This window comes from Peromyscus eremicus, chromosome 3, assembly GCF_949786415.1.
Source record: "Peromyscus eremicus chromosome 3, PerEre_H2_v1, whole genome shotgun sequence".
NCBI classification, from domain to species: domain Eukaryota; kingdom Metazoa; phylum Chordata; class Mammalia; order Rodentia; family Cricetidae; genus Peromyscus; species Peromyscus eremicus.
In genome coordinates, this window is record NC_081418.1 from 30,852,033 (window position 1) to 30,877,083 (window position 25,051).

Genomic DNA, 25,051 nt, shown 5'->3' on the forward strand with positions numbered 1-25,051 from the left:
CTGAGCTGTATACCTGCTTTAAACAATGGAAATGACTTACTCTCCTTAGCAACACCCTTGATAAGGCTCTTCTATCCAAACCCATCCAGGAACACAACCTGAGAACTATGAGCAATGCCAGATTTGGCCTAGAATGGTTTTGGGTGCTTGCACAGTACGGTAAAATTGCATCAGGTGAACTTTTAGGGAGAATCCCCTACTTACTCTCTTATACCTATGCCTAATTGGACCTGTATTAAAGTCAGATGCATTGTGGGAAGGGGCACACAGAATGAGAAAAGGCTTATATAATCCAAATCTTTTCATCAAAGTAGAGAACTACCCATGCTACATCTGTTAGTAACCAAGCTCATACTTCTCTTGGACTTCATATAAAGAAACCTGAGGCAAAAATCAGGACCCTGGAACTTCACTTACGTGGCCCACCAGAAATCCTGAAGATGTATCCTTTCTAATCTGTACTATTGCTGTGGGGTAAAGTTTCCTTGCTACTCTGTGACCCATATGGGCTTTCATTCCATTCCTGAATAAGAGACTAAGAACCTCCAAATGAAGCTGAGTCCCAACCACTGGGGATGATGCCACAGCTGGCTTGCTAGCCTGCTCTCTCTACCCTTTACCTTTCTGGAAAGTACACGGGCTCTCTGTGCTGCGGTTTTCCAACGGTGCCAAAAAGTCCCCCAGGAGCTCAGATAAGGAAGATTTTTCCAGATTTTCTAAGATGACGATTATTTTCTTCTTAATAGGAGACTGTTTCACTGGGATCAGACAAGCTGTGGCCAGAAGCAAAATTAGAGGTTAATACTTTTACACAAACTGGTGCAAAATGCAAAACTAGGAAGACATAAAGCATTCACCAACAAATGTTGTGCAGTGGGCATGCTCTGAAAATACTGAGGGTCTAGAGCCGCAGGTCCACGAACTTGTGCTGAGGATGAAATCAACATGCTACCCCTCTTACATAGCAAATCCAGGGCATCCACCCACCATCCATCAGCAAGGGCTCGGGCAAACAAAAGGAGTCTATTCCCACACTGTAAATGACAACTCTGAGGACAGAGGAAACCTTCACACCTAATACATTATCACCAATGAATATATACAATATGATTTCATCTTATATAAAATTAAAAAAATATAAATATTTAATCTGTGGATTTATAAACAGGTAACAAAACCACAAATACACATTAAGAGTGGGAGGCGGGGCTCTACAGTAAAATGCTTGCCTGGTGAATGTGAGGCCCTTGATTCATTTCTTAACACCTCTAAAAAATGCTAAAAAAATTATTATTACAAATGATAGAGATGTGGCCGCAAGAAAGGTTTTGTGAGCAAGAGGAGGCATGTAGGTACATTCTGGAAGCTGAAGATACTTAAATTCTTGACTTGTTCAGTGGCTAAATGGTTAATTTAGTTAAAAATTATTCTTTGATCTTTATGTGGTGTTTTACGTATGCGTCATAATATCAAAGGTTAAAAGCATCAAATGCCCTTTAAATCATATATGCACAAGATGTTCACAGCATTAATAGGTAAGGCTTTGAGAGATGTAAGCACGTCATGGTCCTGAGAAGTGATCAGATTAAGGTTTCAGAAACAGTGAAGAGGGAGTCAAATCCAGGGTCTCCATCCTTACCATTCCTCTCACTCAAGATGAGCAGAAATGACTACATATCAACCCAAGTAGAAAAATGTAAGCTAGATGGGGAATTTTTAATAACAGGGAACAAATAAGCCAGTCTACAATACATACTCAACACAACGCATGGTGACTACCAGGCACTCACATGTCATTACTGCTGTAGTTCAAACATGAAAACAGCAATTCCTACATGAAAATTAACAAGAAGTTACTTCATTTAACTTCTTAGACTATTTCAGAACTTTCAGTCCTAGTCAAATTAACCCTCCATGAGGAACAATCAATTAAAAGTGCTTGTGGAACACTCTATTTGTCATGGATGCTATGAGAGAAACGTCTGTGCTTTCTTCTCATTGCTATAGATACAATTTTCAATCTCAAAAGAATCCTTAAGCAACAGAAGTGAACCTCTTCAGCTAAATAGCCTTAAAATCTAGGCTAGAAATAAGAGCCATCTCTCAATTTCCTTGTACTAAGGGCTGGGTATCACACTATTGTCTGATGTGATCTTCTATACAGCAATCTAGTAACATGACAACTTATGCTTCTCAAGGTTCAAGCATTATCTCAGAAATACATGTATGTGACCAGCACTGGAGGCCCAGGCAGAGTTTGAAGCAAGCCAGGCTACATAGTGAGAGCCTTTCTTAAATAAATAAATAGATAATACATGCATACATACACATGTGTGTGTATATTATAGAAGTATAAGAAATTATATTGAGCTGGGTAGTGGTGGTGTACACCTTTAATCCCAGCACCCAGGAGGCAGAGGCAGGCCAATCTCTGTGAATTTGAGGCCAGCCTGGTCTATAGAGCGAGTTCCAGGACAGTCAAGGATAGACAGGGAAGGCCTGGCTTGAGGGGGAAAAAAAGAAAAAAAAAAAGAAATTATAATTGGTCAAAATAGTAACAATAAATAGACTCTTCTATTTAGTAATTAAAAAAATACAACCTATCTATCCAATGGCTTACATTTCTTTTCCTGTAACTTAGGACTGAAGAAGTCCAGATTTTCTCTGGTTTGTGTTAGGTGAATGGCTAGGTCAAGTGTTTGATGCTGCTGTATCACCAAAACATATAAGAAAATTGAATTGCATTTCAACAAATGTTTATCCAAGTGTTTCCTTGCTATGGGAGCTACATGCCCAATGCTGGTTATGTCTTTGGGGAGGGGAAGAAGGAAGGCATTCTGAATGAGGGCTAGTGTGAGGAGTGGCATTTTAACAGTGGACAGATGCCAGAAGGCCATCAAAGTTTAAGAAAGGGTAGATGTAGAACTATGTTGGCTGGTTATAGTTTAGTCCCAGAAGGGACTGATGCATTGAATCAACATTGGGAGACTTGTAAGAGAAAGTGTCTGGGTGGTGAATTCAGAGCTAATGGTGTCACACTAATTCAGTGGGCTCTGTGGTCAGTGGCCACACCACAGCAGCTACATCTCCATTCTGTGCTCATGGTAAAGTTGCCTGGGTTCCACCCCCTGCGTTATCAGTGATTTTGATTGATAGAGATGTGCTGGGCACTGGCACTTCCTTAAAGTTCCCTGTAACAAAAAGGTCCTGCTAGGGCCTAGGTCTGCTGTACTGCCCACCAGTGACAGAAAGGAGATGTGGAAGACAGAGACTGTGTTGTGAGGGAATTGATTACCATTGCTGAAGATCAGTGGAAATGTTTAAGAATAGAGATAAAGAAATGTTTCAGTATGGGGGTAAAGAGGAATTGACTCCTGCTCTGAGGTCTCATTCAGTGTAAGGAGATTTGCAGAAAAAAAAAATAAAGCGAAAAGAAACAGGAGCTCTAACTGCTGTGCTGAAGGCAAGAGGTGAGGGGGGTTTGGGGGACCTGCCCCATTTTTCCCCTAGGGTACTCTTGAGCAGGGAGAAATGAGGACTATGTAGATAGAAATATAGAGGAGAGAGACAGAAACATAGGATAGCCTTGGGAGGGCCTGGGTCAAAACCCATCAGCCCCTTTTGTCTCTATTAAAGGGCTTTTAAAGGAATGCCACAGGGTGGAGCAAAAGACCTCCCCCCAGCACAGCCAAGTGCAGACCATCCCAGACACCTGATGACCATGTACATGGTCAATCCATTCCCTAATGCAGCCTTGCTGTGTAAAGTAAGCTCCGATCTCACTAGAAAATCTTTGTGGGCTCCCACAGGGGGGCCTCTACCATAAAACTAGACCAGCATTATGAGACAAAACAGTAAGTCTGCATTCCACCTTCAGAGATGGGGCAGAGAAAAAACACCGAAGACAACTTTGAATTTCCCACTGAAGAAGAGGCTGCATAGTTAATGGAGGCAGCTAGCACATGACCATTACTGTACTCGGAAAGGAAATGTGACGGTGGCACGTAGTAAGGCCTGATGTTTCTGGACTGGGGAGCAGTAGTCATGGAACAGAGATAAAGAGAGAATAAGGAGGTGGGATCACACTGGCCCTAAAATCAACTGAACTTGTAGATGTGTAAGAGTACAGGAAGATGCATGGAAAAGACAGGTTCACTCTCTTGATGCACTCAGAGAGATTGCATTGATGACTTCATTTATAGAGGACTCTCAGAGTTTGTGTCTAGAAGAAAAGGAAGGGCCGAGTATTGCTGTTCATAGGTGTCTACCTCATCTGTGTTCATCTTGGTCTGTGATGAGGTGCCAATTAAGGTAGTGTGGGCGTCATTGGTGAAAAGTGTCTTTAACACTGCTGGCCTTATAGCCTCCTTTTGGTATCACCCCCCCCCCCCCCACTCCCCGACCCCTTTCCTTAGTCTAATATGTGCACAAGTTAAGTTGGTTTCTTAGAGAAACAGCATGTATCTAGTTCCGGTTAATTACCATAGCTTCATATATAAATGTTAAATGAATCACAGAAGTGAATGAGAACTCATTACCAAATTCTGAGTTTGAAGGTTTTTCCAGTGTGGCAGATTTCTGGAGATATGAATAAAAGCCACTTGCCAATTTTATTTCTGTCTGTGGACTCCTTTTATCCTGTAGCTTGAAATTCGACCCTTTCAGACCCCTTCGCTCTACGCTACTTCAAAGCTCATTTCTGAAACTATTCTTTATACCTTCCAAATGCAGACTGCACTGGCCCTGTTCCTCTCCTGTAGAGATTGACAATCTTAATTGGACACCGGGGTTCAGATCTAAATCTCCACTCTGGATAGCCTTCAACTAAAATCCTACATTGTTGATTCAACAGCAACACTCCTTCGTCCGAAAACAGTTTACAGACCACAACTGTAGCTAAACCCCAAGTTTATAATCACCCCTTTGGGGACTGAAAATAACCCCTTCCATATACTGCCTACTCCAGTCTCTGTAGAGACAAAGCTCTGGACATGAAAAAGTAGTGATTGCAGGGGAAGCCTTCAAAAAGCCTCCGGTGATGCAGGGCCAAACAAGGTAAATTCATTTATAGAGATTAATTAGCATATTCATCTACCGTTACTACAGTAATGTCATTCTTTTTTTTTTTTTTTACTTCTAAACAGGAAAGTTCTCCAAGGCACTCAAAGTGTTATGTGAAAATATTGATCTAGTGTTTTAACTTTTCTTTTTGCCCATGCGGTGTCACGTGTAATTTAAAACACCATCTGTCTTGATGACCCAGTTCCATACCTTGTGTTGCAGAGGAACCCGAGCCAATTGCAATATGATGTACTCACACCCCCTAGCCGAACAACAGTCACGTGGTGTGCCTCTCACGGAGGGTAAAAAGAAAAGGAGAATGTCCTCTGGAACTACATGAATACAGAGTGATTTATGCTTCTCGGCAAGCTCCTGCCTGCTTCCTGCGGTTCCTCTGTTCTTACCCCTTTCCTCACGGGCTCCATTTAACTCTCCATGTAAGTTTTGGATTCTTAAAGCTAAGCTTACTCCGCTTCTGCCCCTCTGGCTTCTTTTGCTGTTTTGCTCTTTTATTTGCTCTTCGTGGCTCTCTTGCCATTTCACCCCTCAGGCATGTAGACAAGAACAAATACCTGCATTGCTTGGGGAAAGATAAGATTCACCTTTCCAATGCTGGTCAAATCCAAGGGCCACGCCTCACCTTTGGAGAAAATAAGGCTAAGACCCACTAGCACACAGCACATCTCTGAGAAATCAACGTGCTCCTCTGTAAGGCCATCTGATCACCCCACTTCTTGATCAAAAGGCAGTCGTGCAGTTGACAGACGAGCCTTCTACCTCATCGTTCTGAAAGCTTGAGTACAACGGACTAGGGAGCCGTTTTGGCTGCAGGGGTCTGCTTTCCCTTCCCTGAGGCCTTACGTCACCCCCTCATCTTCTTCACGAAGAAAGCATAGGCACCCACAGACCCACGAACCCTTCCTTGGGGCTCAGTGGACATGCCTTGCACTGCTCAGAAGCCATGGTATCCCTAGTCCACTAAGGTGTATTCCACACCACCTCTCTACTGGCCACTCGTCAAAAGCAATGGGCTCTATTGAAAGGATGAACATGGGGAAGGGAGTTCTAGGCACCCAGAGAAGTAGGCACAAGATGACAAGCCAGACCACAATGTACTTGACATAATATTCTGAGAACTTCAACTTCTATTCTGGAGTCCTTAGAGTGTAATATCAGGGAACATTTATTAAAAATTTATTAAAGCTTTGTCTCCTAGAGTGGTCCTCCAAGAGTCACGGAAGAGGACACGCTGAAGAAGGAACAGCAGGGAAAATAAGGAGGGCTGGTGAGGTCTCAAAGCCACTTGAGCAAGAGATGATGGGGTGGGGAGGAGGTGCATGGAGAGCAGCAGCAGCAGCAGCAGCAGCAGCAGCAGCAGCAGCGGGGGACAGATTTGGCAGAACTTGGAGCCAGGAGAGAAAGGCCAATGAGAGACTCACAGTACTCATGCTGCTGACAGGTCACTGTAGTCAAGAGTGCAGCAGACAAACATCACCATTTTGATCTTCGATTTGCTATTAAAAACTGAAGGAAACTGCTGATTCTTATAAATCGCTAAGCCAAATACAGAATTTCCTTCTGTACTCAGAAATGACACAACCTTTCCTACCCTTTCCTCTTTGAATTTTGAGTGCAGATTTATCTCTCTCCTCATTTATTTACTCAAGTATATTGTTCAAAGTCTTCACCTTGGGGCCCTGGCATAGCTCTTCCCTAGCAGCACAAGGTGCCAGGTTCGATCCTAAGTGCTACAATAAACAAACAAAGGCTCCAAGCACTGCATTTTCCAAAGTCAGGTTACCCTGTCATATGGCTTAGCACTTCCTGTTCGATCTGGTCTTCCATCTACCTCCATGTCAAGGAAATACTCCTGAATAGGGAGAACAATTACTTCCTTTTCTTCCTTTGTTCATACCAGTGCTACCTCCTGCAACAGGATATTCACTCAGTCACTCCAGCAAAGAAAAGAGAAGAAGCTGCAGGGTGGTGGTGCTGGAACATGCCTTTAAACCTTTAAGAGGTAGAGGCAGGTGGATCTCTGAATTCGAGGAAAGCATGGTCTACAGAGTGAGTTTCAAGATAGCCAGTACTACACAAAGAAATCCTGTTGCTTGCAGAAAAATAAAAATAGAGAGAAAAGAAGAAAAAGGAATAGAAGCCACAGAAGTAGCTTTCGAGAGGCTCCTGATATTACATGGAATGGAGTGCAAGGCCTAAGTCCCAAGAGTTCTCCTACTGCCTAATCTATAGTTAAGTACAACCTCAAGATACAAACAAACTCTATGGATGTTTCCTAGGGGAGCAGCTCACCTCAGAAGGGTCAGAGAAGCCCTCCAGGGGGAGCTGAGTGTTAAAGCAAGGGGCCTCTCTCCAAGTTCCCAAACTTGGAGAGTTCTTTGTAAGAAGCTTCCAAGCACCAGTTCTGTGGAGCTGGGCTGGTCCCCTACACATCCTCCACACCTTCCTCACTGCTTCCCAGCTTTCTTAGCTGCCTACATTTACAGCAGAGTTCAGTCTGTACTTGACTATTTACCCTGACAGGGTGAAAAGAGATCATTTTGTACCCTTAACCTTGAGATGACACAATCCTGAAAGCTGAGAAACTATACGGGACTTTTGTTACATAATTAAGAGAGAAATAACCACTCAGAGCTGTGGTTGTGACTGATGAAGGCCCAGCTCCAAGCAGACTGACTGGGTGCGAGTAAGTCCTAGTCTATGTTCTTCTGTGGCATCCCTGGATAGAACATGCAACATCATCTCAAGTGCATTCAGGATGACTAACCAGGGACACGGAATGGTCTGTCCCAGAGCTGTCAGTGACAAGGACAGTTTTGGAATAGGGCATGCAAGAGGAGATGTTAACAAATGTTATCTACAATTGAAACAGCATGAAAGAAAATAGTGTTCTGTATCTATGTCCTGGTTTCTGGTCAAAGGCTAGCCTGTGCAGTAGCCAGACACTAAGATTCTAGATGTTCCTACTTCCAGAGGGTACTTCCAGACTTAAAGAATTCTCAGTTGTACTCCAAACTCATTTTTAACTTTATTTCATGACTTAAAAACACAATTGTTTGACTCAAACTGTTTGGGGGGCACCCAGGCAGGGGAATCGGGATCCATCCCTGGTGCATGGGTAGGCTTCTGGGAATCCAGTGCCTATGGTGTGGCGCCTTGCACAGCCTTGGTGCAGTGGGAAGGGGCTTGGACCTGCCTAGGCTCAGTGTGCTGGGCTCTGCTGACTCTCCATGGGAGACTTTGATTTGGGGGATGTGGGGATGTGGGGTGGCTTGGGAGAGAGGGCTGGGGAGTGGGAGGAGGGAGGAGGTGGGATCTGTGGGTGGTATGTGAAGTGAGTAGAAAATTTCTTAATAAAGAAAAATGAAAACAAACAAACAAACCTGAAGGTGATTTCTATCTTCCTAAGCTTGGTCTATAGTTAAGTCCAAAGTCACAGGGTAACCCCATTCATCACAGCTCCAAAGACAAGGTATAGCCCTCTCTATTCATATGCAGAATGTCTCAGCTCATCTTCTTGGAATCTTACAACTTCTCCTCCAGGTATGTCTGTGGCTACACCGTCTTGGCACAAAAGTTGAATCCATTTCAGCTTTGTGTCACGAAATTGTCAACCACATCTGTGCATCTGTGGTGGAACTTGGGGCGTTAAGCTATAAAAGACCTCATGAATAATTTATCTAAATAAATGTTTCCATGTGGTTCTGCCACCCTATTTGTGGGAGTAGACACAATGACAGCCACCTGCAGAGGACTGCTGTAGAGCTCATATGGGTTAATGGGTGCATGTACTGTACTTGCCAAAGTGCTCATCAATGGCACACTAATGGTCAGCTGAAGACAGATGTTTACTCTAGGTATGAGAATAATGAGTACTTCATTACTGGAAATATGTGAATGGCAAAATTTACTACACATCAATCTGTTTCGTTTCATGACCACACAGCAGCAATCCTAGGCAAAGTCAAAATGCAACATGCAGTCCTACTAAGGGGAGCTGCTTCCATTACCTCTTCTCTTGCTATACTACTGCTGACGGTCAAATCGTATGTCAGAACAATGAGTGGTTTATAAAAATAAAGAAGAAATTTCAAGACTACCAATTAATAGAGTGGCATTGACAGAAATGTTGCTTAAGTGTTGTTCACTTGGGCTTCCAATTTTCATCTCAATTTTTAGTTTTATCAACGGGAAGAAACTAAATCTCTGCACAATTACAGAGATTTCCATGGAATGGCGTCGGTGAAGAACATGCCTTTGAGTTATCACAAGCCAGTTCTCCGAAAGCTCTTACCACTACTGATGAACACGTCTACTAGCTGTTCCTTGGAGAAACCTGTATCCACCTCAGCTCTCACTATTTCGCAGGGGAATCCTGCAGCCATCTGTCTGTGCTGTGATAACAAAGCAGGGATATTAGCTCTACATTCTTCCCAGTTTTCAAAGAAAATGAAATGGTGTGAAAATACACAATACCTTCATGCAGAGGGCAAGCTGATGTGCTATGAAGTCTTGCAAGCTTCCTTCTGGGCCATGGAAAATGACATTGTGATATTGCTCAACCTGTTCCAAACCAAGAAGAATCCTGGGTGAAGATGCCAGTTTGACAAGGAAAAGGTGGTGCACCAGCACAGAATTCCCAGTTATCCTCAGGCATCCGAAAGAACAAAGCTATTTGAGATTAGCAGCATTTACCAGACATTCGAAGTCTTTTAAAACTTAAACTGTGCCTCCCCTCCCCAGGAAACTGCGACATGCTTATAGAAGCTACAGAACATATTCATGGCAAGGGGATGCACAAGGATTACTGCCAGCTGTCGTACTTTGAGCTAAAGAGGGTCATTCTTCAGAGGCCCTTGATGGCGAGCTTGGGACTGGGTGTTAGGGTATGAAAGACAATGTTTCTGACAGCCATGAGTGAATTTTCTCTGAAGTTAAATATTATTCTGTTATTGGTAAGCCTTCAATAAAAACTTACTAATGCCTACCTAAGGCACAATGGTGGCTATAGCTGCTGAGGGAATGTAGGAATTTAAACCATAGGATGAACACAGCCGTGACAAGGCTGATTTCTGTGGTATTGGTGGCTGATCAAGCCAATGGCCGATGTGCAAGCAAGGACTAAGACTGAAGCAAGGACTTCTCCAGAAACATGAGAGAATATTCTGCAAAGTACTTGAGGTTCAGTTTCAAGGCTAAGGCGTTACAGTACCATAAGAATCCTAGGAAAAGTTATAATTGAAGAATATTGCTGAGTTATAATTGTGCTTACTTGTATTTATGAGTGGGAATCCTGAAGAATGTATGAGATTATATCTGTCATTAAAAATGGTGATAAGATATGTTTAGTTATGACCTCTTTGTGTCAATCTTAAATAGAATCTACATAGTTGCCCCCCCTCTTTTTTTGGGTGGTGGGAGGTTGGCTTAGGAAATTTTTCTTCCTTTATGTTTTTGTTAATAGCTACTGGTTTTCTATATTTCTAAGGAACACTTACAATACTTCTCTTGGTTCTTTGTGAAGACATCTGTCATCGTATCCCATTACTATACCTCTAACCTTCTGGTTGACATATTGAGAGAGCTCTATGAATTAGTCTCATACAACACTGGATAGTCACTATCTCAGTTTACTCTTTGCTGGCTTGAGTACATCCTTACCATACCACAGCATTTTCACTTACTCATGTAGTTCCTTACTAAATCCAACTTCTTTCCAACACGGTTTTTTATCATCCTAGGTCAGACTGTACTAGAGCTTTCTTGCATTGATTTCACAGTTTTATTTCTTTGCATTCTACAGAACTGTCCATATTTTTGCTCTGGTTTTTCTGTGGGTATGATCTTGCCTCTTCATATTCCTATGTAGAAATTCTAACTGGATCTAAGGTGATAGAATTAGGAAATGGTGCCTTTAAAAGGCAGGCTGATTAATTCTGATGTCAATCTGACATAAGCTAGAGTCATCTGAGAGGAGGGAACTTCAATTGAGAAAATGCCTCCATAAGGTCAGGCTATGTAAGCAACTCTGTAGGGCATTTTCTTATTCATTGAATAATTATGGGTGGTACTATCCCCAGGCTGGTGGTCTTGGGTTTTATAGGAAAGCAGACTAAACAAGGCATCATGAACATGCCAGTAATTCCTCTATGGCCTCTGCATCAGCACCTGGCTCCAGGTTCTTGCCCGGTGTGAGGTCCTGCCCTGACTTCCTTCAGTGATGAACAGTGTCATGAAATGTGAGCAAAATAAACATTTTCCCCTTCCTCCCAAACTTGGTCATGGTGCTTCATCACAGCAATAGTAACCCTAGTTAGGACAAGAGGTATCGGTGTTGTTATGAAAGGAGCAGAACATGATCCTTGCCCCTCCTGCCATATTAGGACACGGTAAGAAGACACTGCCTAGAACCAGGAAACAGACTCTCACCCACTGCATCTGCTGGTGCCCTTGTCTTGAACATTCTTGAACACACATTCCAGAGTGTGACTATAAATCTCTATTGTAAGCCACCTAGTCTATGACATTTGTCAAAACAGTATATTCAGAATGACAGTATTCTTCTATAGATACAACAATAACACTTTATTATTGTTTAAATGCTGTAAAACCATGGGGGAAATTGTTACAATAAGGCAAGAAGTGGGTGCCATTACTGGATTCGCTTTGCTAGCTGAAGCCCCTCAGGTTAGGGATAGGACTGGACGGCACCCATGTCTATAAGCCGCTGATTAAACTATAGAATCCAACAATGGCTGCAGGCCCTGCTGCCCAACAAGACAGATAAACACACAAGGACGAACTGCAGCCCATGCTATTCATCTCCAGCCCCACAAAAGTGCACATGAGTAATGCACCTCTCAGGACTCAACATCCTCTCACCAATCTTCATCAACTTCTTGTTCAGGTGTCTCTATGGTTTCTAATGAATATGAAAGGATTCACGCTGACACAGTAGAAGAGATTTGCATCGTGCAGCTAAAGCTGAGCTGAACTGCTCAATTTTTTCACGGGTGTCAATCTTCTAGTTTTGTATCACTGGGAACATGGTAAGGAAGGGATGACAGTGTTTTCTGATTTCAAGAGGCATGAAAACATGAGCCTAGTACTCCAAAGGCGATAGGGAAGTCTCGGGTTCTTGCTAATGGAGTACTGTTGAAAATTTATGTAACGATGTGGTGCATTTGTTTGTGCTGCAGAATATTGCTTTAACTGTGTAAAGGTGTGTTAACATTTGTTTATACTGCATTTGTTTAATGATGTAAATATGTGTTGCATTTATTTCACCTTGCCTGCCTAAGGCACCTGATTGGTCTAATAAAGAGCTGAATGGCCAATAGCTAGGCAGAGAAAGGATAAACAGGTCTGGCAGACAGAGAGAATAAATAGGAGGAGAAATCTAGGCTCAAAAAAAGAACAAGAGGAGAGAAGAGGAGGAGAGAGACATGCCTGGGGCCAGAAGCCAGGCAGCTGCCAGACAGACAGACAGACAGACAGGAGAAGTGGTGAAAGTAAGATATACAGAAGGAAAGAAAAGTAAAAAGCCCTGAGGCAAAAGGTAGAAAAAGAGAAACAAGTTAATTAAGTTAAAAGAGCTAGCCAGCAACAAGCCCAAGCTAGGCTGAGCATTCATAACTCCATGTCGTGATTTGGGAGCTGGTTGGTGACTCAAAAGAAAGGGAAAGCCTGGTATAATGGAGACCTCGGTTCTGTTTTTCTGAGGTTTTTCCACTTTTCAAAAAGCACGTTAGTGGAAAACTGTGAACTAGATGTTGCTAGGCAGGTGCAATTCTAAACCAGAACTCTCCAGCTCTCCAAATTAATCCCACATCGCTAGGAACTGCTGGACAGAAATTCTTTCACAAGGAATGGATTGTTTCACACTAGTGAAATGGGATACAGATTTCGAGGATTTACTGAACATCCTACCCCTGAGATTTTTCAACTGGCCTTGCAATTTAAGCTTGTTTTACTTCTGAAAACAAGAGTGCTTTATTCATTACAGCTCTCCTGACAAGCTGTCCACACTTCCTGAAGGCTGATTCTGAAATCCTGTAACAGCCAAAGATCTAGCTTCAGAGATAAGCTATCTTCAGCATCAACACCTCATCTGTTCTCACACATTCATTTTCAGGGAGCAAAGGACAGGAAACAATTTAAAATATACTGAAAGGGCCTTTAACAAGCAACAAACCCCTTATGTTTAAACTTGACAATCTCCCCCATGGAGCACAATGGAATATAAACACACACATTTACCGTGCAGGTAACGACAAAACACATGCAAAGAATTCCCAGTTGTTTGTATTTTAACACATACATTCCAGTAATAATCTCTTCTCATTTCGGGTATTATCAATTCTTTTCCTGATTTTTTCTTTGATCAAATGATGTATACGTATATTAATTATCATTTACAATCTTAACTAAAAATTAATTACTGAAACAAATTATAGCTATTCCATTGAGATTGCTATGCATATGAAAAGCCTGGTTAAAAAAAGCTATTTATTCATTTTAGAGTTATCATATCACATTTTTCCAATGTCAAACTCTTAGGTATAGAGAATGTAAAGTCATGGTTCATGCTTTATGCTTCCAGCAGAGGGCGCTACAACCAGAAAGACCAAGAAGCAAGCTAATATTGTTTTGGTTGGGACTAGTGGTAGAAAGGTTTTTGTGTTGAAAGGAAATTTGCTTGAAAATTGAAATAAAATTCAACTTCTAAAAACTATAGCCTGAATTACAGTCACCAGAATTATTCTGCTACGGTGTGACACTTTTGCTTATTAGTAAAGGGATACTGGCCTCATTATCATGATTGATAGTAATCTGTTTTATTCTTGTATCTTTTTATCTTATTGGACTAGCACATCACATGTCAATCAGGTCTTTGTGAGGCACAGCAATTCTGGAACAAGCAACCTTGACAATGGCCCATCCATTCTTTCATTTCCCCCTCTCTCCAATGTGTTTCCACAGAATGGGGGTTAATCCAAGAGCTGTGGTCTTCATTACTGTCTCCATGGCAACTGAGGCGTGTCTTCAGATTTGTGGTATCTTAAAGCAATAAAATCTCAACTTTGGTTTGGTGTGCCCCTTGTCATACACAGTCTGAGTAAGAGCTGCTGCCCAGAGACAGTTTCTGGCCAGCTATGTTGAGACATTAAACACAAAAAAAGAATGGAAAATAAAAGAACTTTACTGTGCCAATAAAACTGGCATTGCTGTCGCTTAAAGTTACATGTTTTACAGCTAGGAATTTCATTTGGCCTCTCCTGACACATGGTTTCAAAGGAATTATTGACTGTCTTACAGGCATGAGTGGCTGTTACCGTCAACTGAGTCACATAAACTGCCCCTGAACGTCTATCGCCCGTCTCAAAAGTCACTCCCAGACATGTGCTGTACAGATCTGGAACCGTGGGCATGCAACCGTACATTATTTGATGAGAAAGCTTAAAAACTAATAACAATAATTGGTAATACTTGAAATGTGAGAAGACCTACCAATAGGGTTAGAATGGATGGATCTAGAAGTCTGTACAACTGGCATTTGGGATACTAAAGAGATAAACAAAACTAAATTCCTTTGGGTTTTGTGATTTGTGACCATTGTCTGAGGTCCCTTTCTATAGAATAGACACAAAGAAGTAAAAGTAACATAAGGGAAATTACAATGTGTATATGTAGGCACAAACTATAAAAGCCAGTATTATATTTGTTCACTAATGTCAAATAAAAATTGGTCCTCTGTTTTTGTTTTTGTTTTTTTGGAGGGGGTTGGGGTTTTGTTTTCTGTTTTGAAATAGGGTCTCACTTTTGTAACCTAGGCTGCCCTTGAATTTACAGCAATCCTCTTTCCTGTCAGCTTGCAGGGGTGTTTATCTAGTGAATGGAAGAAGTGTCGCAAAATAAAGGGTAGTGGCTAGTTTTATGTCAACTTGACACAAGCTAGAGTCATTTGAGAGGAAGGAACCTCAATTGAGAAAACGCTTCCATAAGCTGGGGCTGTAGGCAAGACTGTAGGGCATTTTTAAAATTAGTGATTCTTGGGGGAGGGCCCAGGAATTGTGGGTGGGGGCATTCCTGGGTTGATAGTCTGGGGTTCTAAAGGAAAACAGCCTGGGCAAGCCTGTAAGCAGCTCTCCTCCACGGCCTCTGCATCAGCTCCTGCCTCCAGGTTCCTCCCCTCACTGCTTTTGATGATGAACTGTTACATGAAACTGTGGGCAATAAACCCTTTCCTCTCTAAATTGCTTGTGGTCATGGTGTTTCATCACAGCAGCAGTAGCCCTTACTAGACACAAAGCCTATCAAGATATTTAATTTTGTCATAGTTTTAGATTGAAACAACTCAGTCCTTGGGTGAAACCACGCTTAATACACAGAGATGCTGGGAGGGGAGAAAAAAGTGGCTATACTCAGAGCCTGAGGCTCACATTCCTAACAATCAGGGGTCCACACCCTCAACTCTCTTTTAAGTAAAGGGATAAGCCGGAGCACTTCCTCTTGGGAATACTTGACACCTTGTGGGGAAAGGAGTGAACAAAAGCAAAGAGAGAGAAGTGAAAGTGTCCCATAGACAGGCATGCTTAAGCCCTACCTGCCTGCTAAACAAGGTAGGTCCAGACTCTGAGCCCGGCTTTATCAGTGTACGGCGTTACGAAAACATTAACTTTCACCCCATGGAAACAACCTATGTAAAGAGTACAAACTACTTTTAAATAGTGGAGCTTTGATGATTGTCTTATGCTGTTCACATTCGTTTCAGCAGACCTCACTCAGACAAAGGGTACCTCAGGCACTTCCACAGTTTGGGTTCCATCAGTGACTATGTGTATCGCTTTGATCATAAGATCTGGTTAACCTCTCTTTGCCTTACTCATTTAAAGTGGAGGTAACATTATCAATCTTGTAGGGATATTATGGAATAAATAAGTAAAAACACTTGGCACACTACCTACATTTGTGAAGTATGTACTGACCACAACATATTTACTTGTCTGTTTTCTACCTAAAGTTACTGCTTCCCTTGATAATCACATTTCTCTTCCTCCTTTTACTAACAAACTGCCTAGTTTCAGCAGGGGACATGGTTACACACAACAGAACACACTCGATAGCCCAGTAGGGGCATGACCTAAAATTCTGGTAACATGGTGGGACCCTGGAGCTGTCATCTTGGCTGTCCCCACTCCCCAGACCTCTCACCTGCTGCAAGTTAGAGATGTGAGAAAAAAAAACAACAACAACAACAACAAAAAAAAACAAACTTCAGTCTTGTAAGCTCTAATTATCTGGTTTTTGGAAAGGAAGTCCAATCAATATTCCAACTGATATGAACTTACTTATTCAATTTTAAATTATAAAAGCCCATAATAAGCCATCTTGATATACATGTTTACTCCTTTCTACATCTATGATTTGATGGCACATCCTTGTTAATATGTTCTGATCCAAGTTAAAGCACTTTAGTGATCACCCGTAGTCTCTCTGGGTCAAAGAAATGGACACCTGGATCACAGTGACAGACACCCAGGCCAGTGATGGACAGCCCACCAGGGAGAAGGGTGTTGGGGAAAACAACATCAAAACCCAGAACACAGGGTGGGTGGGCTCCCACCCTGGGTGGGCTCCCACCCTTATCCGCATGGAGCACCTGATGGATGTTGCAATAGTGATGGCAGTGCCAACCTACCAGCCTGAGGTAGTTCTGCAGCATCTGAAGAGGGATCATGGATGTGTAAGTCACACTACTGAGGCAGCCTTCTCGGGGACCTGTGGGAAACATGCACAGAGAAGGAAAATCGGCCTTTCCTTGTTAAATAGAGATGATCAAGACGCCACACAAGCTAACGTGAAACAGGACACTTGTGGCCGTATAGGAGCTGACATTTGGCCAAGAAGCATCAGAGTGACTTTGACACTGGTTTTCTGGTTACTAAACAGCTTGTGCCCCCAGGAACTAGAAAGTTCCACAGTTGATTCTTATCTCCTTCAAGAAAGCCCACTGACCATTTTAGCAATTACAGCCAGGACCTCCAGAGTCCAGCTGCAACCGGGGAGCTGTGCCTGCTGGCCGGCTCCTGGGCTCCGTGCTTCACTGTTTATTAGCAAAAGCTGTCACAGATAACACAGACTTTGGAAAGCTAAAGCCTTGTCTAACATTAATGTACAAGGCCAGGGTCCCCCTTTAGGTTTTATCCCCAACCCAAGTTCTGCCACTCTCTCAACACATTGGTTGAACTGAAATAAGTTTTCTAGAGTGGGCACTCAACTTTAAGCAAGTTCCATAACCATAATTCATACAACAAAACTTTCAGTCAACACTTATTTTTTGAAAGTCCATCCCTACATGTGGAAAATACATGAAGAAATCAACAGCCTTTTAGAATCCAGGGCCGAGTAACAGTAAATACACTACATACTAATAACTAGACATTACATAAGAAAATCAATCTGAGACTCAGTACTGTATGTAAATTAGAAATAAGCAGAAATACAACCTAGTGGACTGCTATGACCACTGGGTGACGTTATACTTGTAATATGTCATAGATACAGAAAACAGCCTAGAAGCAGTAGATACTGTCTCAATACTGATGTATACCACTATAGTCATCAGACCAGGCATACGACACAGTGGACAGTAACAACGGACATTTCTCTTTTTACAGTCTGTCACTCCCAGCAGCACACCAGTTTGCCTCTAGGTTGTTTCTAATGAGGGACACAATGAGAGCGGCAGGAATCTGTGAGCCGGGCAGACCTAACCGAGGCTGACAGAAACATGACTTCTAAATCTCCCCTCCCCTTGATCATCAGATACTTCAGACACATCTAACCAGCTCACTGTGCGAGTCACACCAGTACTGCCAGAAGCAAGGGGACAGCGTCCCTGAGGGTTAGGAAGTGGCCCTCCGAGAGCCAGGCGTGAGGCACACGCTCCTTAGCACCACTCCGGCTTGCAATCTCGTTACCTGACAGGAGCGCAGTGACCTGCTCTACCTTCCTCTTCTTCATGAAGTCCCACGGGGGCTGAGGGAAGCTCTGGCCAGCTGACCATGGCATATTTCCTGTTGAATAAAGGGAAATTGAATGTCAGGGAGAACTCAAATGATGCTTTCAGAATGGCAAACCCATTCTCCTCCGTGAGATGCTAAAGAATCTGGAGCTTCTGAGGTCAAAGGTCAAAGGGAAAGGTGTTAACTCTACAGACTTCTCAAAAACAGTAATTTATGGAAACTCTAAAGAACAAAAATACATCCTGATTATTTCCAAGATTAAGTTCTCAAAAATTTCCTATCCTAAAACCACTCCCTACTTCACAAAGACCCAGTACTTTAGAGAACATCTGATCCTTAACTAACTGGTCTCCAGAGAAAGTGACCCAGTCACTTTCCAGCAAAGTTTCCAGAACTTTTTGGTGTTGTTTCAGAATCCCAGACCATCTGTCTCCGATGATCTATCTCAGCATGACTCCAATACTTGTACTAACCCTAACCCTCTGCATTTCAGTTGACCTCAAGTTCCTACAATCATGGCCTCAGAAAATTCACTTGGGAACATTAAAAATAGTATCAGTTATGAACTGGCTATAGGAAGGCACTAAGCTCAGCCCTCTGGTCACAGAACTCCATGACTTTTAGAACTGAAAGTCTCCTTGGGCATGCTACAACTCTGTGATAAGGATGACCCTTCATCCGCCTGCCAGCCACTGTTCAGAGGCACGCTCATTGGCTGCTGGGGACATCCGTCCACTGTCACCAGCTTCCAGACGAGCTGGACAACAGCAGATACAGGCCACTTCTTTCAGAGCACCGCTCTCCTGTCGTCATGGATCGGACTTCAGCACAGAGCCATGCTCTGCACAACACTGTGCCAGGTGGGCAGAGTGTGTTCCCGAGAAACACTTGTGCCTTATTTTCTTAATGCAATTTTAAAATCACACAATGACGGTTCCACAGCAATATTTTAACTATCATCGCCAACATTGTCATGAATAACTTGCTCTCAAGCTAGTGGGAATACATTTTAATGTAACCCTGCATTTATGAGCAAGCTTCAAAAAAACCACCATATGTCTTAAGCGGATACATAAAAGCAATAGTAAAAATTTGCCTTTCCTTCACTTTGACCATTCTTTTTAAACAGGATGCTGTGGAACATGTATGCTCCCTCTCAGAGAGCCTGTGATTGGAATCCTGACTGCTCTGCTCATTAGTCTTGTACCTTTGGGCAAGTTCTCCAATACCTAGTTAGCTCTACAGTGTGGCTTTGGTGTGGACGCTTCATAAAGTACGGAGCACAGATCTTGCGAAGAGGCTTTCTTATGGATGTTAATTTGGATCTAAGAAGAAAGGAGCCCGCCGGGGGCAAGAAATATTTTGTGAACACTTCCTGTGCTCACCAGAAAACAGACCTCATCTTTTTACGGTCTTTGTCATGTCTGTCAAGTAGAAATAAGCAGTTACCACTCTGACCCATCCCATGCAGGACCTTTGAATATATCTTCATTAAAGGATCTCTTTCCATTCTAGCCTGCCCTGGACCCCTGTCATGGAGGTAAGGTGTTAACACAGCACAAGACAACTGGCACAAACCTGGAGTTAGGTTGAGATGCTACCCATAAGCAAGCATCTGTAATGTGTTTAGTTTTCTGCATTTACCTAGAACACAAGTGTAATAACAAAGCCTCGTCAAAGCCTTTCAAGTTCTTTACTCTCTAGTGTTACTTGAGGCATAAAAGCATTTTTATATTAACAGACTACATTATGTAATGGCTCATTGCAAAGGTTCAAGGTTTGCAGTGCTGGCAGCTGCCACAAGCCAAGCCTTGAATGTATTTCATCAGTGATCTACCAGGCGATGAAGCCCATGGACATAAATACACCCAGACGTTTAACTTTCTTTTCACTTCAAGGCTGCTTATACCTAGCATGATGGATTGTATACTGCTGGTGCCGAGTCCGATGCAGGAGTCGGTAGTGTTATTAAATGTCCCATCTTCCAGACTCCACCATCCATCAGAAGAGATGGCTTGGAAATGATTTGTCAGAGCTTGACTCACTGCTTTTGAAAAATCATCCCATGATGTCTGTTTGCGGATATTTAAAGCGCATATTGTGTGTTCACATTCAAAGTCGTCAGAACAATTGTTGCTTGGTTGAATCTCACCCACGGAAATCCTTAAGGGTATTTTAAGAGCATCTGTTAGGAGAATAAAGAGATAGAAGTTTAGAAACAGCCTTGATAGAAAAAAACAATCAGGCAAAGCTATTAAATAAAATAAGCAGCTATGAAGGTTTTAAAGGTAAATCAAAGGACAGCTAACTTATCCAACACTAAATTGAGCCTTCTTGTATTGAAGCAAATACTGGTCTCCCAGTCTTACCACGGTTTCTTTGGGAGAATACAGAGTGAACTATTTATCATTCCTTGTTTCTCAACCTTTTCTGTTTTACTGACTTTTTCCCCTTCAGCAATATTCTCAGGCTATTCAAAAAAAACAACAACAAAAAAAAGAAGTTGGGAAGACCAGAGTCCTCTTTCCCTCTAGAGTTGTCTATATTGTCCTCATCTTTATATATAATGTCATGAACAAGTCAGGATACAGTTCCAAAGGTCAGTAGGTTTACAAAAGTCCCCTGAGAGTCACACAGACCTGAGTCTGAGCCTCAGAGTCAGCTTTCTCCTAGCTGTTATGGCAAATGGCCCTGGTCTTGTGATCCCTCAATTTCTTCTACAAAATGCAGAAAATATACAGAGAATCATCATGGAGTAAATTTAATTTATGTTTGTAAGGGGTGTAATGTATTCAACATGGTATTACATGAAAGTTTTAGTGAGCATTTATTAAGTATTCAGCGTTGCAGCAGGAACTTCTGGCTCTTGGGGCTGAGTGCATAGTGAGCAAGGAGCAAGCGTTCCACTGCTCAGCTCTTCTCCCGCCCCAAGAGCAGAGACTTCCCATGATTGTTCCAGTCGGTGTGATGCCAAATGTCTGGAGTTGGCACCCATTCACTTCTGTTCTCAAGAACTCTATTACGTTTCCTAAAAAATCACCAGTGTTTGTTCTTAAATCTATGGCTGATGATCTCATCATATAATTAATAAACTTTATTAAACATTCAATACACTATTGAAATAGAAATACTCCTATTATGAAAGCAAAGTGGAAAACTTTAGAGAGAGTCAATGAGACTGCTGAAAAAATGTTTACCCAATGAGGTATAAATAAAACAACTGTGTAAAAGTATAAAAATGTAACAGTCTCTACACAGATACTGCCTTGAGTTCACTTCCTGAGTATGTTCAGCTGCTCAAGTCCTAAAGTCGTAGAGGATATAGCAAAGCTATATTATGTTTTACTAGGAATTCACAAAATTCAATGAGAAGAAGCTTACTGAAGACTTTCTCACATGATGAAAGAATTGTGTAGTATGCTTTAGTACTAAAATAAAATGCTTTCAGTGGATGACCGAATACCCATGCCTATACGGTCAGTACTAACTAGATTCAATGTGTGTGTGTGTGTGTGTGTGTGTGTGTGTGTGTGTGTGTGTTTTAAAGGAAATGAAGGGGGGAGGGAGACATGAGAGAGGTTACCCAGGAGGAGTTGGGAGTGGTGGTAAGATCAAAACACATTGTAGGCATGTGTGAAACTCAAACAGTAAATTAAAAATTATACAGAAAACAAGTAAACTTTTCATTTTCATATAATGATCAACTATAAAACCAAATGTGTCATTTCTTCTTTTTAAAATGGCTTTCCCACTTGTTTACCATTACTTTATTTTCTAGTTATCAGTGATCTCTGCTCCCCACAGAGGTTTCTGAGCCGTTCACACCTCTCTGCTCTTTTCACTTTAATAGTCCCCCTACCCCTGCGGGCCCCTCTGCTTTGTCAAGACTTTTAAATGACAGACTGTTTCAGAACTGTCTTCTGCTTTTAGTGTCATCCCCCCCTCACCACCGCCCAGTGACCTCTCTATCTCTCAGTCCGATAACTTTAAACACCTCTGACAGACTGCTGACTGTCAAACTTATATATCCAGCTCATACTTTTCCCCAGAGACCTGCTGACTTGACATAGACATCTCAAATGCATGCATCCAAACAACTCCTGGCCTTTATTAGCCAAGTCAGCCTCACCCTAGATAGCCTTCCCTGTAACGGGTGGTGATGACTGCATCCTTACAGTTGCCTGGACAGATCCCTTGGAAGGAGCCATGATTTCCCTCTTTTCCACTCCACATTTTGTTCATCACGGAGCTCTGCTGACCCTTCATTCTGTATACTGGAACCCATGTTCTTTCTCATGGGCCCATCTGCTATAATCCTCAATATGACCCACTGCTTTTACCATTCTACTGGAAGAATGTTTTATGTTTTAACAGCTGTCCTTGATTCTGTAAATGACTTGGTATATCTATTCTCAACAAAGTAGCTGCTGAAAGCTAAAATTCACATCATATGCTATTCTCTAGCTAAAGTAAGTCCTTATGATGAATGTCTAGGTTCATTTCTGTTGCTGTGACAACATCAGGGAGGACAGGGATTTCTGGTTTACAATTCCATATTACAGTTCTTCATTTCTGCAAAATCAAGGCAGGAACTCACACTAATATCCACAGTCAAGAGCAAAAAAAGAATAAATGCATGGATCCTTGCTTGCTTTCTTCTTTGCTCTAGCTAGAGTTTTCTTTTCTTATATTGTTCACAACTTTCTGTCTAGGGAATAATGCTGCCCACAATAGTCTTGGTCATCTTATATCAATTAACAATCAGGAAAATCCCCCACAGGCATGCACATAGGCCAACTTGATCTAGATAATTCCTCATATAGACTCTCTTCCTAAATCTGCTAACTACAATAATGAGCAAACTGAGAAGATATGCTTATTGGGTGCAATAGAGGCAATGTACGTTTGGAATGCACTCATGAATTCACAGTCACTGTGGTTGTCTAGATAAGACCTGCACAAGAGCAAGCCACTCAACACTCCATCATCTAAGGAGGAGGGGCTTAGGGGCACCCACTCCTAGCTCAGGAGCTTTGGTATCAAATTGCTTTCTGATATAAAGCCCACTCCACAGGAGAAAATACATGGCTATTACTAGAAACCTGACCGAGAATCCTTAGGAAACTCATATTCCCCAGGAGTGAACCTATTATTTCACTAAATGGACCTTGAAGTTTTTAATCTCTATACCCACAAATTAGTGCCTATCTCAGACCACACTGGAAATTTTCTTTATGCATTGATCAGCACCAGTAAATACAGAATTTACTACTGGTCAAAGTTAAAAGAATGATTGTCTGGTGAGTGCTTAGTCATAAATGGGGCATTTATTTTTTATTTTTTATTTTTTTTTGGTCACACTCCTTTCCAGAACTCAAGGCTCAGGAAACATCATGGAAGAAAGAAGGAAAGTGTAAGATCCAGAGGCCAAGGAGGACCAAGGCAACACAGTCCCTGCACATGACAAGACTACCGCACTCATGGATTCAGTCACTGGGGCTGCACAAGAGCAAGCCAGGCAACAGCCCATCATCTATGGGGGAGGGGCTTGGGGCACCCACCCCCCAGCTTTGCACAGGCGAAGGTTGCTTCAGGAGGGAAAGTCAGTTTTCTTTAAGGATGTGGTTGGTCTCTGGTAAGTCAAACATGGTCCAGTGATGTCACATGCCCATGCATATATGGGCAGCACAAATGACACCTTGCAGGTAATTAAGTTGGGAGAGGGGTTAGGGAGCAAGGGGTGGATATGGGATACATGTCTAATATAGCTCTGGTGGTTCACACCTCTTACCGCTCTGGAGGTTGAGGCAGGAGGATCACTGAGTTTGAAGACAGTCTGGTATACATACTGAGTTTCAGGTAAGGGAATGTTACCTAGAGAAGCTGTAAAAGGAAGGAAAAAAGGAAGGGAGAAAAGAAGGAGGGAAGAAGGGAGAGGAAGGAAGGGGAAACAAGGGAGAGAATGGATCCATATCTGAGTGTATAATTAAAGATTAAAGCATTATTTGAGATGTTCAAATTTTGCTTATCCCAAGGAGTAATCATTGAAACAATTGGCTTAATGGCTGGATTGAGAGGTAATCAATACATTCTATATTTTTTATGATCTGGCATTCCATATGCATAAGCCTATAAGGAAACTTTCCATAAAATGTACTGAGGAGCATGTACTTGTAGAGCTGGAGGGCACCCATGAGATCACCAATTAGCTGCAAAGACTGGTAGGTAACCAAGTGTTGGGAGGCAACCTTCTCGGCATGGTTAAATAGGACCAGCTGACGCAGAGCACACAGCTGGGATTTCTCACCTGGCAGTCGGATGTCTCTAGAGAAAGTTGGGGATGGGGGTGGGGATGGGGGCAATCAAGTCAGTAAAATCTAAGAAAGAGCTAGCACTATTTGCATGGCAAAGGACGTTTGCAAACTCATTCTACCTGGGGAGCATTGATGACATAATCAAAGGTGGTTTTGCTATAACTAAGGCTCAGAAGAAGTTCAGAGGGTGAGTCCATTAGAGCTGCACTGACGTCTTCCCCGGGGCTCCAGAGGCCCCAGCGGTGTGGGTGAACAGGCTGGAACAACACTTACTCAGATTCTCCAGCAAATGCTTGCAGTCATCAGTGGCAACATCATGCACAGTCCGATTGCATTTGTCTCTCCTTTCCGGCTCTAGCCCTCCATGCCTACATAAGATTTCTAGGCAGTTCTGTAAAGACAAGAGAGCACTATTATATTCATGCCCAGATCAATAAACTCAAGTGCAAAACCAAGAAAGCAAGCCAGTTGCCTATGGCTAGCTGATCAAGAATTCATAGTCTGAGGCTGGGCACGGGGGCACACCCCTGTAATACCCATACTTTGGAGGTGAAGGCAGGAACATTGGGAGTTTGAGACCTGTCTGGGATATATATGGCTTGACATGGTTTTGCCCTTACCCATCATGGT

The 25,051-nt window shown here is 42.4% G+C and overlaps 1 protein-coding gene across 1 annotated transcript in view; it reads right to left on the bottom strand.

Moving 5' to 3' along the window:
• Cttnbp2 (cortactin binding protein 2) overlaps positions 1-25,051 on the bottom strand; it is a 158,859-nt gene that overhangs the window by 23,160 nt on the left and 110,648 nt on the right. The window contains exons 9-15 of the mRNA XM_059257414.1: positions 24,695-24,812; positions 20,017-20,292; positions 18,063-18,158; positions 16,781-16,860; positions 9,556-9,642; positions 9,374-9,473; positions 621-773 (exon numbers count right to left, since the gene is read on the bottom strand). Of these exons, the coding sequence (XP_059113397.1) occupies positions 621-773; positions 9,374-9,473; positions 9,556-9,642; positions 16,781-16,860; positions 18,063-18,158; positions 20,017-20,292; positions 24,695-24,812 (910 nt within the window). The remainder of the gene's footprint in view (positions 1-620; positions 774-9,373; positions 9,474-9,555; positions 9,643-16,780; positions 16,861-18,062; positions 18,159-20,016; positions 20,293-24,694; positions 24,813-25,051) is intronic.